The sequence below is a fragment of the Anabas testudineus genome, chromosome 21 (assembly GCF_900324465.2).
Source record: "Anabas testudineus chromosome 21, fAnaTes1.2, whole genome shotgun sequence".
Lineage (NCBI taxonomy): Eukaryota > Metazoa > Chordata > Actinopteri > Anabantiformes > Anabantidae > Anabas > Anabas testudineus.
This window is the reverse complement of record NC_046629.1, coordinates 858,811-874,165: the sequence shown is the minus strand read 5'-3', so window position 1 is coordinate 874,165 and position 15,355 is coordinate 858,811. Positions and strand designations below refer to the sequence as shown.

General features: G+C 43.8%; 1 protein-coding gene across 1 annotated transcript in view; it reads right to left on the bottom strand.

Moving 5' to 3' along the window:
* Positions 1–4,100: 4,100 nt before the first annotated feature.
* The window catches only part of ttn.2 (titin, tandem duplicate 2), a 195,467-nt gene continuing 184,212 nt past the window's right edge, over positions 4,101–15,355 (bottom strand). The window contains exons 232-241 of the mRNA XM_026376595.1: positions 14,984–15,299; positions 14,556–14,861; positions 14,169–14,468; positions 13,235–13,810; positions 12,731–13,036; positions 12,240–12,622; positions 11,833–12,043; positions 6,038–11,695; positions 5,654–5,932; positions 4,101–5,430 (exon numbers count right to left, since the gene is read on the bottom strand). Of these exons, the coding sequence (XP_026232380.1) occupies positions 5,138–5,430; positions 5,654–5,932; positions 6,038–11,695; positions 11,833–12,043; positions 12,240–12,622; positions 12,731–13,036; positions 13,235–13,810; positions 14,169–14,468; positions 14,556–14,861; positions 14,984–15,299 (8,628 nt within the window). The 3' untranslated portion in view covers positions 4,101–5,137. The remainder of the gene's footprint in view (positions 5,431–5,653; positions 5,933–6,037; positions 11,696–11,832; positions 12,044–12,239; positions 12,623–12,730; positions 13,037–13,234; positions 13,811–14,168; positions 14,469–14,555; positions 14,862–14,983; positions 15,300–15,355) is intronic.

Sequence of the window (15,355 nt, the reverse complement as noted above, 5' to 3'; positions counted from 1 at the left end):
TAGCAATTGTACTTCAACATGCACTTAATCTAAGACACATTAGTATCTTTAATATAAATATACCATATCGCTAAGTACAACCTAATAAACGTAAAATTTTCTTTTGTGTATTTTTGTGCTTTTATAGCATAAGTCTGAAAGTAGTTGAGTCTTGCTTCAAACTGTGATTTAGTTCATTCATTTATTTAACGATCACTGTTTATTGTTAACATTGTGGTTAAAAGGTTTCACTCAGTTTTGGACATTGGTGTAGGCTATTTTTTTTTATTTCTAAGAAATATGTTGAAACTTGAACCTAACATATATTGTTTTATATTTACTGGCATTGTGCTAATATAGTAATTAGCATAGCCAAATGTTAACATATTATAATACTGCATCAGTATGCTGCAGGTTATTATATGTTTTGTAGTTGGATAGTGTTTAGCATGAACATAATATTTGACATTCATACATTTTGCATTTACATTCTTGAGCTACTTTAATGAAGTATGATTTAACATAATTTATATATAATTTAACACACACTTTATTTTCAATACCCTCTTCAAATTAAAATATTAATCAAGTTGTGCTTTATTTAACATCAAATCATCCCATTCAATAAGTATTATTATATTTCTCAGAGAGCACTGAATGGTGTCAGACAACAGTTTAAAGTGGTTTATGAAGCCACCAGGTAATCTAGCCACAGGGGTTGCAAGCCAGTGACTTCTGTACCAGACAGAGAGATAGAGATGGGAAGGATGTGCAACAGATAAAGGTGATTAAGGACAGAGATGGAAAGGTACTAACAACCCAGGAGAGTGTGCAGGAAAGATGGAAGGAGTATTTTGAGGATCTGATGAACGAGGAAAATGACAGGGAAAGAAGGGAGGAAGATGTGGATGTTGTGGAGCAGGAAATAGCAGAGATTGGAAAGGATGAGGTTAGGAAGGCTCTGAAAAGGATGAAGAGTGGAAAGGCTGTTGGTCCTGATGACGTACCTGTGGAGGTGTGGAAGTGCTTAGGAGAGACAGCAGTGGAGTTTCTAACCAGTTTGTTCAATGGGATTCTAGAGAGTGAGAAGATGCCTGAGGAATGGAGGAGAAGTGTTCTGGTTCCGATCTTTAAGAACAAGGGTGACACGCAGAACTGCAGCAACTAAAGAGGAATAAAGTTGATGAGCCACACAATGAAGCTGTGGGAAAGAGTAGTGGAAGCCAGGCTTAGGAAGAAGGTGGAGATTTGTGAGCAGCAGTATGGTTTCATGCCCCGTAAGTACCACTGATGCCCTTTTTGCTTTGAGAGTGTTGGTGGAAAAGTACAGAGATGGTCAGAAGGAGCTGCATTGTGTGTTTTTAGATTTAGAGAAGGCGTATGACAGGGTGCCGAGGGAGGAGCTGTGGTACTGTATGAGGTCGTCGGGAGTGGCAGAGAAGTACGTCAGAGTAGTTCAGGACATGTATGAGAGAAGTATGACGGTGGTGAGATGTGCTGTAGGTCAGACAGAGGAGTTCAAGGTGGAGGTGGGACTACACCAAGGATCAGCTTTGAGTCCCTTCTTGTTTGCTATGCTGATGGACAGGCTGACAGATGAGGTCAGACAGGAATCTCCCTGGACAATGATGTTTGCGGATGACATTGTGATTTTCAGTGAGAGTAGAGAGCAGGTGGAGGAACAGCTAGAGAGGTGGAGGTTTGCTCTAGAAAGAAGAGGCATGAAGGTCAGTCGTAGTAAGACAGAATACATGTGTCTGAACAAGAGGGATCAAGGTAGAAGCGTTAGGTTACAGGGGGCTGAGGTGAAGAAGGTGCAGGAGTTTAAGTACTTAGGGTCAACAGTTCAGTGTGATGGAGAGTGTGGAAAAGAGGTGAAGAGGCGAGTGCAGGCAGGTTGGAGTGGGTGGAGGAAAGTGTCAGGAGTGTTGTGTGACAGAAGAGTGTCAGCAAGACTCAAAGGAAAGGTGTACAAGACAGTGGTGAGACCAGCTCTGCTCTATGGGTTAGAGACGGTAGCAGTGAGACAGAGACAAGAGGCTGAGATGGAGGTAGCGGAGATGAAGATGTTGAGGTTCTCCTTAGGAGTGACCAGGTTAGACAGAATAAGGAACGAGTACATCAGAGGGACGGCTCACGTTGCATGTGTTAGCGACAAAGTCAGAGAGGCCAGACTGAGATGGTTTGGACATGTTCAGAGGAGGGATAGTGAGTATATTGGTAGAAGGATGTTGGAGATGGAGCTGCCAGGCAAGAGGACAAGAGGACGACCAAAGAGGAGATATATGGATGTTATAACAGAGGACATGAGGTTGGCTAGTGTGAGGGTAGAAGATGTTCATGATAGAGTTACAGTAGGTGGTGACCCCTAATGGGAAAAGCCGAAAGAGAAGAAGAAGAAGATGAAGCCACCAAGGAATTTGTGTCTGTATTGTGCTAATTTACCCTGATTCTTGTCTTTTGCGCTGCCTTTTCTCTCAACAGAATGATTCAGTCAGTGTATGTGAATATTAGAGTAAGTTAATAGACTGTTCATGTCTTAATAAATTAACAAACAGAAACACAAAGACTTTTGTGAGAATCCTAGTAAGTGGTTTAAACTAGTGTTCATGTCAGCTGAGCAGCTATGTCACGCTGCTGTTATTGACTTAGTTTCTAATAATAATAATAATATGTTTATTTATAGAGCACTTTTCTAAATATGCCTTAGATACTGATTCACATAAGAAACAAAAAACACAGGTAGCCCAACACATCCAAGCTTCCAGCTTCCGTTTCAAAGTCCTTTACATTTAGTAATTTTAACATCTGCTAAATAAATAACTTATTATTAGTATAGTATAGTATATAGTATATATCTGTGTAGCTTCAGGTAAAGAGGTTATGTTTTAAGATAGAAAGATATATTTCATAATATATGTTTTGATTGGAAACAGACTTCTGAGGATTAAAGTTAGAATTGTTTTACCTTTTACCTGTGATGTTTTGATGTCGTCCACACACATTGTTTGCATTAATTCATGTTTTATTGAGCTTCAAACTATGTTTACATTTCATCCACAGTGATATACAATTGAGATACAAAAAAAAAAAAAACGTCTAAGCTGAGGAAAAGAACTTTAAAGTAAGGTGATCTGTAAAGAACTGTTTCAGTTTCATGGGGTGCCAGTTTTTTTTGTTTTCTTTTTCATAAAAGATTTACGTGCAGAGCCCTGTTTTCCACAGGGCTTACAGAGGTGGGTAGGTTGTTCCAACATTGTGGAACCACTGAGCTGATTAATTTAATCTGGGATCTTACAGACCACAGATGCTGTTCACTGGCAGAACCTGATGCCGCAGCTACATGAAGCCAGTGCAGAGATCAGATCACTGGAGTAACGTGTCCTTTTGTACTGATCAAAATGAGACGTGCTGCAATTTGGATCATCTAGAAGTTGTAGAATGTGTCTGTTTACACACAATAAAGCACAACTTTATATCCCAACACTATAAAAAATTAAAATCAGTAATCTCTCAATTACAGAACATTTGTGGGGATCTAATTGGACATACTCAGTATAAAAAGGTTAAAAAACCTCTGTTTGTAAGGGGTATAATAGTTCCAGAGGTAGTAAGTACAGTGTTGATGTACTTTACAGCAGCTTTAGCTACTTAACAAAGCCAACATAGGCTGCAAAGTGCAATTATAGAGAGGCAAAGTGAGCTCTGGTGGTCTCTGCAGGAGTTTTGTCCTCCACCTCATTTCCTGATGGAGCGGCTAACATAGTGCTTCTTGATGCTCCTCACCGTCTCAACAAAGAACAAAACAAACGGGATCTAAACATTTTGTGGTTGATTGAGTTCTTTAGATGTAGCCTGTCAGCTTCAACTAAAAAAATATGAACTGTGTAAGGATCATCATCAACATCCATCTAATTACACACACCACATAAAACTGTACAGCACAAACAAGTATGATTTGTTGTTACTTGTTTGCAGATGGACTTGATGAGGTCTTCGGATGCTCTTCCAGGCTTTAAAAGTAGATGTCTCATTTCAAATATGTGTGTATGTGTTGATCTTTTGTCAGAAATTGCAAGAATTGGACACAAATAACCACAGCAGACCCGTCCTGTGGTGCTGATAATCATGCTTTATTAAATCAATAATTGGAGAAACACTCAAGGAGGCTGCGAAAATACTCAACACTACAATCTAACTTCAACCAACCCAAAGTGCGGGGCAGTCCGCAACACTGAACACACTGGCGGTTAGTATGAGCTGCAGTGTTTTTGACTGGCGGTGCCCTGCTTAACTGACAGATGAACTTCTAAAAACTAAAACACAAACACACACTGCAGACCTCCAAGAGACAGCTCTGCCTCTGCAAACAAGCACTGGATGGACTCTTAATCAATGGGATTGGCCAGGTTGATGGTACTACTGAGAAGCCTGATCAAGTGGTTGTTTGCCAGAAGCAGAGCGCACAACAACAAAAGAAACACTTGTGCTCAGGGAGTGCAGGCCGCTCGCACTGTGAGCATGTCATCGAAATGGCGTTATGACATAATCAGTCAGAGGCGAGGTCCAGTCGTCCTGCTTACATGAGGGTAAATGCAAACAGCACTCAGGATCTCACGGTCTTCTTCCAACACAACAGCACTACTATCACTCTCCAGCAGTGCATTCATAGTATGTCTCTGATTGAGTTAACGTCAACAGGGAGCCTCTCTACCTGTTGAGGCAATCTTAAGACTTCAACTTATCGTTGAGGCACAGAGTTTAGTTTCTCAGTTTAACAGGGTATTCGTTCCTAATGAAACTTTCTCCTGTTAAACCTCATTTAGTTTCATTTAGTTTCAGTTAATATTATTGTCATAAATAACAATGCATAACATTTTCCATAACCGTTAAATTCGGCTATATACATTATGTACATGTCACAGAAAAATGGATCAAAAATCCTAAGTCATAGTTATCCAATATGGCACATGTTACAACAACTTTAGACTTTAGTCTAGTTTGGCATAAATTAATGTCAAGATTGGTACAAAAATAGTTCATATTTACAAGAACAGAAATCCAGATCTTTATCAAGTAGATTATTTTGCTCAATTAATAAATAAAAAGGCATGGAAGTAGGGCAATGGGGAAGATGGGAAGATTAAATTTATTTTCTTTACACTGATCGAATGCTAATGTGAACAGTCGCTGTGTCAGATCCAAGCTCGTTGGATAGTTTGAGGGTATAGGTTCCAGCATCTTCCTCCTTTACCCCAGTGATGATGAGGGTGGTCAGGTCCTCTGTGGTCTCTATGTGGAAGCGTCCACCAGCTGTCACCTCAATGGTTCTTCCTCTTCGAGACCACTCGATGTGTTTGGCATCGCCAGAGAAGGCGCAAGCGACTGTCAGGACTTTGCCTGGCTCAATGCTGATGTCTTCTGGCAGAGCCTCAATCCTAGGAGCAGAACCTAAAAACCACACATCAGATCAACCTATAGTCTATATATAGGACTTGGTTGTTAATAATTAAATAATTCTATAAGTTACTATTTCATCGTAGAGCGTTTTGACTTTGTAGCCATTTACTCAGAACTGTAACAAATGAATATTAAACATAAAAAAGCTTCCTTTGAAATGATACAAGCTCCAAAGAACTGTTGTTTAACAGGTCTTGTCTACACATAGGCTTACCGATTGCTCTGAATGAGGATCCCTCCATGTGAGAGGTCATCTCTGTGTGGCTGCTAGAGCTCATAGCATATGTCTCAGATGCCATGGAGGACCTGCTGGACATGGACATGGTTTCAAACTTCATCTCAGCTGCCATGCTACTGAAGGAGCTTGACTCTATCATGGACGCCATCATTGCCTGCTGGGCAGAGGATGAGAATGACGACTCCTCCACTGTGTGGATTTCTTTCTTCATTTTCATGGACGATGATGTCTCCTTATGACTCATCATCGCTGAACCTATACATGACAAGATGAAAACCGTAAATGTGTCCATCTCGTCAGAAATCCCAATTCTTTTAATTGGTACTAAATTTGTCCAAAATATTTTAGGTAGGTGCTTACCTTTAAGTGCCACTTGCTGCTCACGGTAAGCAGTGATCTTCGTGCGTATAGACTGGAACACCTGTCCAGTGAAGGAGAACGACGACTTGGATACTCCTCTCTCCGATGTCATTTCACAGGTGTACTCCCCCTGATCACTGTCTGCCAAATCATGGATTTTAAGGCTGCAAGAGCCCTCAGAGAAGTGCATCTCAAATCGGCTGCTCTGTGAAAGCCTTCTCCCATTAACATACCACACCACCTCCTTCAAACTGCTCTCACACACACAGGACATCCTGACTGAGCCCTCATGGGCCTCGGCTGTTAACTGGCTCACAACCTTAGGAGGTTTTGGGGTTGGGGATTTGACAGTAGGCGGAGACACAACCCTTTTTGGTGACATGATGGGAGTAGGAGACTTCACCCTGGGGGGTGATTTGATTCCCTCAGGCTCAGGGGACTTTAAGCCCCTTGGCGATTTAATGCCTGAAGGCTCTGGGGACTTGATGCCCTTTGGTGTTTTCATTCCAGCTGGCTCTGGGGACTTCACACCCTTTGGTGTTTTAATGCCTGAAGGTTCTGGAGATTTGACTCCCCGAGGAGATTTTACTTCCACTGGTTCAGGTGATTTGATGGGTGTTGCTGACTTGAGTTTAGGTTCAGGAGATTTTATACCTCTTGGTGACTTAACTCCTTCAGGTTCAGGAGACTTGACACTTGGAGGTGGTGATTTTAAGCTTGTTGCCGGAGACACTGCAATTGGTTCAGGAGACTTGACACTTGGAGCTGGTGATTTAACTGGAGGCTCAGATGATTTCTTGCTGGCTTCTGGCAACTTTACATCGGGAACAGGGGATGTGACTGAAGGCTCTGGTGACTTGACACTGGGAGTGGGTGACTTTACAGAGGGCTCAGGTGATTTGACAGCTGTGACTTCCTCTTTGGGAGGTGGTCTACGGATAGTTAAAGTGAAGTGAGCCTCCTGTCTACCTGCTGAGTTCTCAACCACTACTGTGTAACTGCCCTCATCTGAGGTAGTCACAGAGGAGATCTCCAGGTTGGATTTGTACTGTGTGGTGATGACCTGGACGCGGTGAGATGAGACAATGGTTCTGCTCTTGTACACCCATGTTACAGTGGGTGAAGGGTCCCCATCGATATCACATGAGAATCTCGCTGTCTCTCCCTCTGCAACTGTCACAGACTGGGGCTTAGTGAGGATTTTGGCAGGAAGTGAGGGCTTCACTTTGCGGACAGAAACATCCTCAGCAACAACAGCAGATGACTTAACTTTAGCTTCAGATGTGGTGTGTCTCTCAGTCAGAGAAAACTTGTCAGACGAGTAGGAAGAACCAGATGATAAGTATTCAGTGGAAGAGTGCTTGACCAATGAGTCGTACCTCTCTGCTGATGAGTACCTTTCAGAGGTGGCAGCATATTTTTCGCGTGTGACAACTTCATGGGTTTCAGTCAGCTTTAACTTGCTTTCTTCCACCTCAAAATGGCTCTCGGAAGCATAGCCAGCTTTGAAGTGGGTGGTGTGATAGTGGTCAATTCGAGTGATTTCAGGAACATGTGCTTTGGGAGCTTCCTCATCTTTGCGGCAAGAGGAGAAGGTGGTGTAGCCACCACCAGACACCTCCAAGGTGGCATAGTCTGAAGCTTCTCCCTTGGTGTTGGAGCACACACAGCGGTATGTGCCACTATCCTCTTCCTGGCAGTCCAGAATAGTGATTGACAAAACACCACTCATATTGGTGAACACATATTTCTCACTGCTTTCAGATATAGAACTTCCATTGTGAAACCACTTAACCTCAGCCTCTGGCTTGGCTTGGACATTCAGGGTGAATTTGGTGTCTTGGCCAGTGGGTATGCGATGAGAGCGCATCCTGACAGTCACACGAGGAGCATGGTCCAGGCTGAAAGGTGACTGGCTGACAACCTGATATTTCCTCTCAGACTTCAAAGCAGCCTTTCTGGCCTCATACCGGGACATTATGTCAAAACGGGCAGACCTTTCAAACCTGGAAGAGGAGCGTGATGACCTCTCAACAGATTTGATGGGGCTGGGAGAGCGAGGACGGGTTCTCTCTGGTGTTGGGGACCTCCTCTCCACGATTTCTCCCTCTGCTTCCACAGGAGGCCTGGCACGTGGTGGTCTAATCAGCTCTGAGACTGGACGCATGAGCTCAATGTATGTAGGAGACAGCGACCTTCTCCTCCTCATATACTGAGAAACTGTGCGTTTCTTCTTTGTCTCCACAACCTCAGCTGCCTCATGCTTCACCTCCTCTCTTCTCTCTTCACGTACCATGGCACGGCGCTCAACACGGACAGGGCTTCCAGGAGGAGAAGCAGAAAAGCCGAGCTCCAGTTCATCCTCCAGCATCATTCTCTCCTCCTCTGTTCTTCTCATGGAAAGGTAGTCATCAACAGGCATCAACAGCTCCTCATCACTGAGGTCTCCCAGCGATCTCCTTCTAGATCTGAAAGAGGCCTCGGATTCTGGTGAGGGGGAACGACGTGCAGGCCTGACAGTCTCCAGATCATCCAGAGTGAGTTTTGGAATACGCCATCTGGGTCTGTATTGGTCGGTGATTCTAGGAAGTGGCATGACGTAGAACTGCTCCCACCTAGACAAACGAATGCGTCTCTGCCTCTTCTGCACAATCCTCTCCATCCTCTCTGGAATTTCATATTGGTCTCTCAGCTTTCTGTACCACTTCATGTCAGAAAGAGGTACAAACTGTTTGATAGCTTTGTCCTCATCTAGAACTTTGGGATCATGAACCACAGGTTCAGGGATCTCATATGGCATGAAAATCCTCCTCTCCTCCTCCAGTTTCTTGGTCTCAGATTTCTCAACTGTGATGTCAAACTCACCCTCAATGTTCTTGGTGCTCACTGCAGGCTTGTATATCTCTGCAGCAAATTTGAGAGCCTCTTGGGCTGTTGGGTTGAGAGGTACAAGTTCTTCAGTGGCAACAATCTGCTGAGCCATCTTGTTGGTCTTATCAATTTGTTTCTGAATGTGTCTATATTTCTCCTCCTCGTTCTTGTACTCTCTCCTGGTATACGTAAGGCGGTCCACCTTCAGTGTACCCTGGCAGCTTACAGACCCAGCAGAGTTGGTTGCAGTAACCTTGTACACACCTGAGTCCTCAAGGAGAGTCTCTCGGATATGCAGGACATAGTAGTCAATGTCTTCCTGTATGACAATGACTTTGGGTCCAAACTGTAGTGGATGGCCATCTTTCTCCCATTTTAGAGTAGGAACTGGGATTCCTGAGACTCTGAGTTCAAAACAGACACTATGCCCCTCAATGCACTCAACATTAGCCAGCAGACGTTTAAACATGGGCCTCATAGTTTCTTCCATCACAGGATGAGGTGTCACAGTAAGACGGGCTTTACAGCTGTCTTCTCCAAACTTGTTGCTGGCTACAACACTGTATTCTGCGTCATCATTCAAGTCCACATTGTGGATCATTAGCTGGTACAGACCCTTATCACTAGTTATGGTGTATTTGCTGTAATCATCACCTGGCTTAATCCTATCTCCATTCTTTAGCCATGTTACATGAGGCTCCGGGTGCACTGTAATAGTGACACCGAAACGAACATCTTCGCCAACATAGGCTGTGCAATTATAGAGAGGCAAAGTGAACTCTGGAGGTCTCTGCAGGAGTTTTGTCCTGTCAACTCTCTTCCTTAGTTTCTTGATGGAGCGGCTTATATAGTGCTCCCTGATGCTCCTCACTGTCTCAACAAAGAGCTCGCCATAAGCACTGTCCTCTCCATCATCACTCAACACCTTGCATTTGTAGACACCGTCATCACCGTCTTCAATGTCTTTCACATAGATGCTGGCAAAACCGTTACTATAAGTAATCTCATACTTCTGACTTGTGTGAAGCTGACGGTTTCCAAAGTACCATGACACTTGTGTACTCTTGTCATAGTTGAAAATGCTACACGTGAATCTCACATGGCCACCTTCCTCAGCTGACCCATGCATGACTGGACCAGCTCGGAGGCCACGATACTCTGTTCCAATCTTCACCTTACCCACAGCCTGTCCTCTCTGATTTTTGAAGGCACCACCATAGGCCACACGAGCTGCTGACACAATAGAGTCTACCCTTTTTACTAGAGTTTGGTAGTATCTTCTATGTCTTAGTGTCTTAATGACCCTGTTGCTGACATGCTCAATCTTCATTTTGAGCCATGGATGCTCAAGAGCCTCATGAGCTGTCATACGGAGCTTCATGTCCTTGACTAGAAGCCTGTCCACAAAGTCCATAGCCTCCAGGCTGATGTCCTTAAAAGCTTCATTGTCAAAGATATACTCACAGTTGGAGATGTTCTCAATCATCTTTGTAGTGGACTCTGCCGCAAATGGATTAAGACCGCTGAGCAGAACATAAGCCATAACACCAACAGACCACATATCAGTCGCTGTTGTGACCAGGTCATGGCGGTGGACCTCAGGAGCATAATATTCTGGAGCAGAAAACAACATTCTGATGTTTTCACCTGGCACCAGAAGCCTAGCCTGGCCCATCTCGATAATCTTTATGTTGGAGCTTCTCCTTGTGGTGTAGACAATGTTGTCAGGGTGAATATCAAAGTGGCCGAAGTTTTGGCTATGCAAGAACTTGAGGGTAGAGCAGACTTGTCTCAGGTAGCGTACAATCTCCTGCTCTGAAAGCTCAAAGTTGCTAGTGCCAAGACGCTCAAAGATGTCTACTCCAGAAATGAATTCATAAATCAGAATGATTTCTTCCATGCTTTCAAAGTATTCATGCAAGTAGATGACATTCTTGTGTCTTGCTACATTGAGTGCCTCGATTTCCCTGAGAACCAACTCACGGTCAGTTCCCCTGACCTTGATAAACTTGGCCATGAAGGTCTTCTTTGTGGCAATCTCCACGCAGCGGTGGACTGTTCCAAACTGGCAGCGGGCAAGCTCTTCAGAGATGATATACTTGGAGGACAGCTCCTTCACCTTGTAGGATACAGCCTCCTCCTTGGTAATAACTCTGGTTTCATCCACTTCCTCATCATAGTTCCTAATTACTGACTTGTCCTCCTTTGTAGTGATTGGCTCAGTTGGGTCAGAAGGAGGGCTCAGGCCAAACTGGTTCTCAGCAATGACACGGAACTGGTACTTGGTCTTTCCGAATACATTGATGATGGTGATGCTGCAATCAGTGGTCTGTCCTGCACGGATCCATCTGTCAGCTGTAGTGGGACATTTCTCTACAATGTAGCTAATGATGTCACTTCCACCATCACTGGCAGGTGGCTCCCAGGTCAGGGTGATGGAGTCCCGAGCAATGTCACTAACCACAAGTCCTTTTGGAGCTTCAGGTGTGTCAACTACATTCACTTCAATGGTTTGCTTGTCCATTCCAAACCTGTTCTTCGCAGTAATAATGTAGTAGCCAGTATCCCTCCTCTGCATTCCCTTCTGGAAAACGAGGGAAGTGAAAGACCTGGTGGTGATGACTTGATGATATGGTGAGTTAGAGAGAATTTCCTGACCCTTCTGCCAAGTGATTGCTGGCTCAGGCTTGCCAGAGATGGGGATCTTGATTGTGATGTGATCACCCCGGACAGCATGGACTGCTCCCATACCTTTGAGCTCATCAGGCAGGTGGATCTTGGCAGGAACTGGAATTAAAGTAAATAAAAAACATTATAAACAACAGTTATTAAGATTAAGATTTCTATGTAAGAAGTGACACCTGAAAAAATATCACTTAATGGATTCTCTATAAGATAATGAATAATTACAGTTATATCATTACCTTCCACCTCCAGGTTGGCTGTGGTAGAAATGGATCCCGATGAGTTGGTTGCTCTGACTTGGTAAACTGAGGCATCGTTTTCATCTGCAGCAGTGATGACCAGCTGATAGTAACCTCCCTTGAACTCCAGGGCTTTGATCTTTGTTCCATCTGCCAGGATCTCCTTTCCACTGCGATACCATTTCACCACAGGTTTGGGATGTCCCACCACCTTGTCATAGAAAAAAAAGTGTTATGAATTTGCTGGAAAAATAAGCTACATATGTTCACTACACTGCAGGAAAATGCACACCCAAAGTGTGTGTATATATATATATATATGTGTATATATATATATATATATATATATATATATATATATATTTAAAACACACACACAAATTCTTAGTAGTAGTAGTTTATAGTACCTTTGTAACAAAGGTGGCACTGGCGTGGTATTTTACAGTCATGTCCCTGATCTCCTCCCTAAATGTTGGGGCACGAGGAGCCTGGTCGGACTTGGGGATAACGGGCTCAGAGATCTCACTCCAGTCGCTCTCACCACCCATGTTCTCACACTTGACACGGAACTCGTACTCAAAGCTTTCAATCAATCCCGTGACCTCGTAGCTAGTCTCAACAATCTTTTTGGTGGTTACTGACATCCACTTGTTCTGTTTTTTCTCACGTTTCTCCAGGTAGTAGTTGGTTATTTTAGCTCCTCCATCACTGCTTGGAGGCTTCCAGCAGACAACACAAGAGTCCTTGGTAGAGCTGATGATGAAGGGCTGCTGTGGGATGCCAGGTTTTTCTGAGAAACAAAGGATGTTATTGTAGTGATGAAGTTGTCTGCCTTACTGCAGTGAATAGTATAGTAGCTAAATTAACGAAAGCTCAAAGGAACTTTGAAAGGACTTACCAAATGGACTCTTGATGATGACCACTGATGGGATCTCCAGAGACTCACTGACACCATACTGGTTCTGAGCAGAGACTCTGAAGTAGTATCCAGCATTCTCTGTCAGGTTTGAAATACGACAGGTGGTGCCAGAGATGGAGGAGGACACCAGGTGCCACTGCTCACCTTCTTTGGCCTCACGTTTCTCCACAAGGTAATTTGTGATCATGGATCCTCCATCATCCTTGGGAGCCTTCCAGCTGATGACAACCGAGCTCTTCAGCAGGGCTTCAACAATTAGTGGGCCCTCAGGGATGCATGGTTTATCTGAAAAGAAAGAAAATTGAATGACTAACAGCTCTTTTTTAACTGTACATGTGTTGGTTGAAACAAATACATTTATATATGTTAATAATATTTAACCACTAAACAAAAATCATGTCGAAACATCTAAATTGTAAACAACAGAATAACATTTTCCATTAGTGACTTCCATTATTGACATTTGACCTATGGAGTTTGTACCTTGGATTTCAACACGTAGTGAAGTGTCAATGGTTCCAAACACATTGCTGAGCTGCACCTTGTAGCGGCCAGCATGGGTCTTTCTCTGGACATTGCGCACCACCAAGTGGGTGTAGCTTTCAGTGTTTTCAATAATCACATTTTCAGATGGGTTCAGAGGCTTCTTGCCATAGAACCACATTATCTGGGGGATGGGACGACCAATATAGACAACATGGAGACGAAGGCTGGTGCCGGCACCAGCAAAGTACTTCTCTTTGAGAGGAAAGCCAGGGTGGAACTGAGGTGGTGCCTGCAGGCGCAGCTTGCCGCTGGTCTCAATCTCTCCAGCCTCATTGATGGCCCTGCAGGTGTACAGGCCCTCATCTTCCTGCTCATCTGTCAAGATGCTGAGGGAATGATTACGGCCATCTGAGCTCATCTTGTACTTGCGGCTCTGGATCAGTTCCTTGCCATAGCGGTACCACTTGATTTCAGGCAGAGGTCTACCAATGATGCCACAAGTCAGAGTGCCAGACTCCCCAAGCTTGGTGGTTACATCTTGGATCTCTTCTTTCAAAGCTGGAGCCTCACCAACTAAAAACATATCAGCAAAGATTGTTTAAAATAAACAATGTCTTTATGTAGTTATGCAGTTTTTTACTATTTTTTCCTGTACAAGGTTTGTAATATTCTTGCACTCCTGATACTGCTACTTCAGAATATACTGTATATATTTATGCTAAAATGAAAACTTGTTGATTTAAACAAAGTTTAGTTTTAGTGTTTAGCTTTGTAAGGTTACTTCAGAAATTGAGATTTATTGCACTGCTGTGAGAAAATCCACTGACTTCAACACTTGATAATGTTACATATAATAAACATGTAATGTTGCTTTGACCAGTTCATTCTATTTTATTTTATTCTATTAGATCTTAATGCTGCATCAGCTCACCACTAAGTTTGGTCTTGATTCCCATGGGTGTGCGACGAGGTCGACTGAGACCAGTCTCGTTCTCGGCAAAGATTCTGAACTCATACTCAGTTGCCTCCATCAAACCGCCCATGGTGAACTGACGATCCTTGGAGCGCTCCTTGTTGCATTTCTTCCAGGCACTCTCTCCAGCCTGCCTGAATTCAATCCAGTAGCCCAGAATCTCCTTGCCACCGTCATGTTCAGGCCTAAGCCAGTGGATGGTGATGGAGTCTTTGGTGACAGAGATGATGTCAATTTCTCCTGGCTGACTGGGTTTGTCTAGACAGAAAGAAAATAATATCCGATTAGTAACAGTATGAAAGAGTGTTAAATCTATGGATGAGGTGTTGTGTATTGTTAACGAACCAAATGGATCTTTGCAGACCACAGACTCTGAAGCAGGTCCAGGCTCACTCTGGCCAATGTCATTCTGAGCCACGACTCTAAACGTGTACTCTGCATCTGGGATAAGACCAGTGACATTGTACATAGTGGTGGTGATATGGGTTTTGTTGTGGCGCACCCACTTCTCTGTTGACACCTCTCTCCTTTCCACATAGTATCCTGTGATACGGGAGCCTCCATCATCTCGGGGTCTGGCCCAGGACAGAGACACTGTGGACTTGGTTACGTCCATAATTTCAGGTGGATTACTGGGAGGTTCAGGTGGGCCTGAAGGTAAAACATGTTAATAGTGATCTTAGTACCTCAGCAAGCTATACTGACATCAGAATTATGAATGTACACTGTGCTTATTATGTGGCCAGCATTACACAGACAGTATTAGTACTCACAAAGTGGTGTCTTTGGTGTGACAGATTCATCAGACTTGAGAGATCTGCTGATGCCAAACTGGTTTTCGGCAAATACCCTAAAGTGATACTCCACATTCTCCTTCAGACCCTTCACGACCAGAGAGTTCTCAGTTACCCGTGCGCCCACTGTATACCAGGCAGCCTTGGGTACCTCCCGCCTTTCCACAATGTATCCTAGAATGTCAGAGCCACCATCATCTGATGGTGGCCTCCAGCTAACCCGGACTGATCTGGCCTGAATGTCATCAAACTCCAGAGGTCCTTCTGGGGGGTCAGGACAACCGATCACCTTGACCTGGGGAGAGTGGCGATGTAGAGAATTTAAAGTGTAATACTGATTACTGATATTTC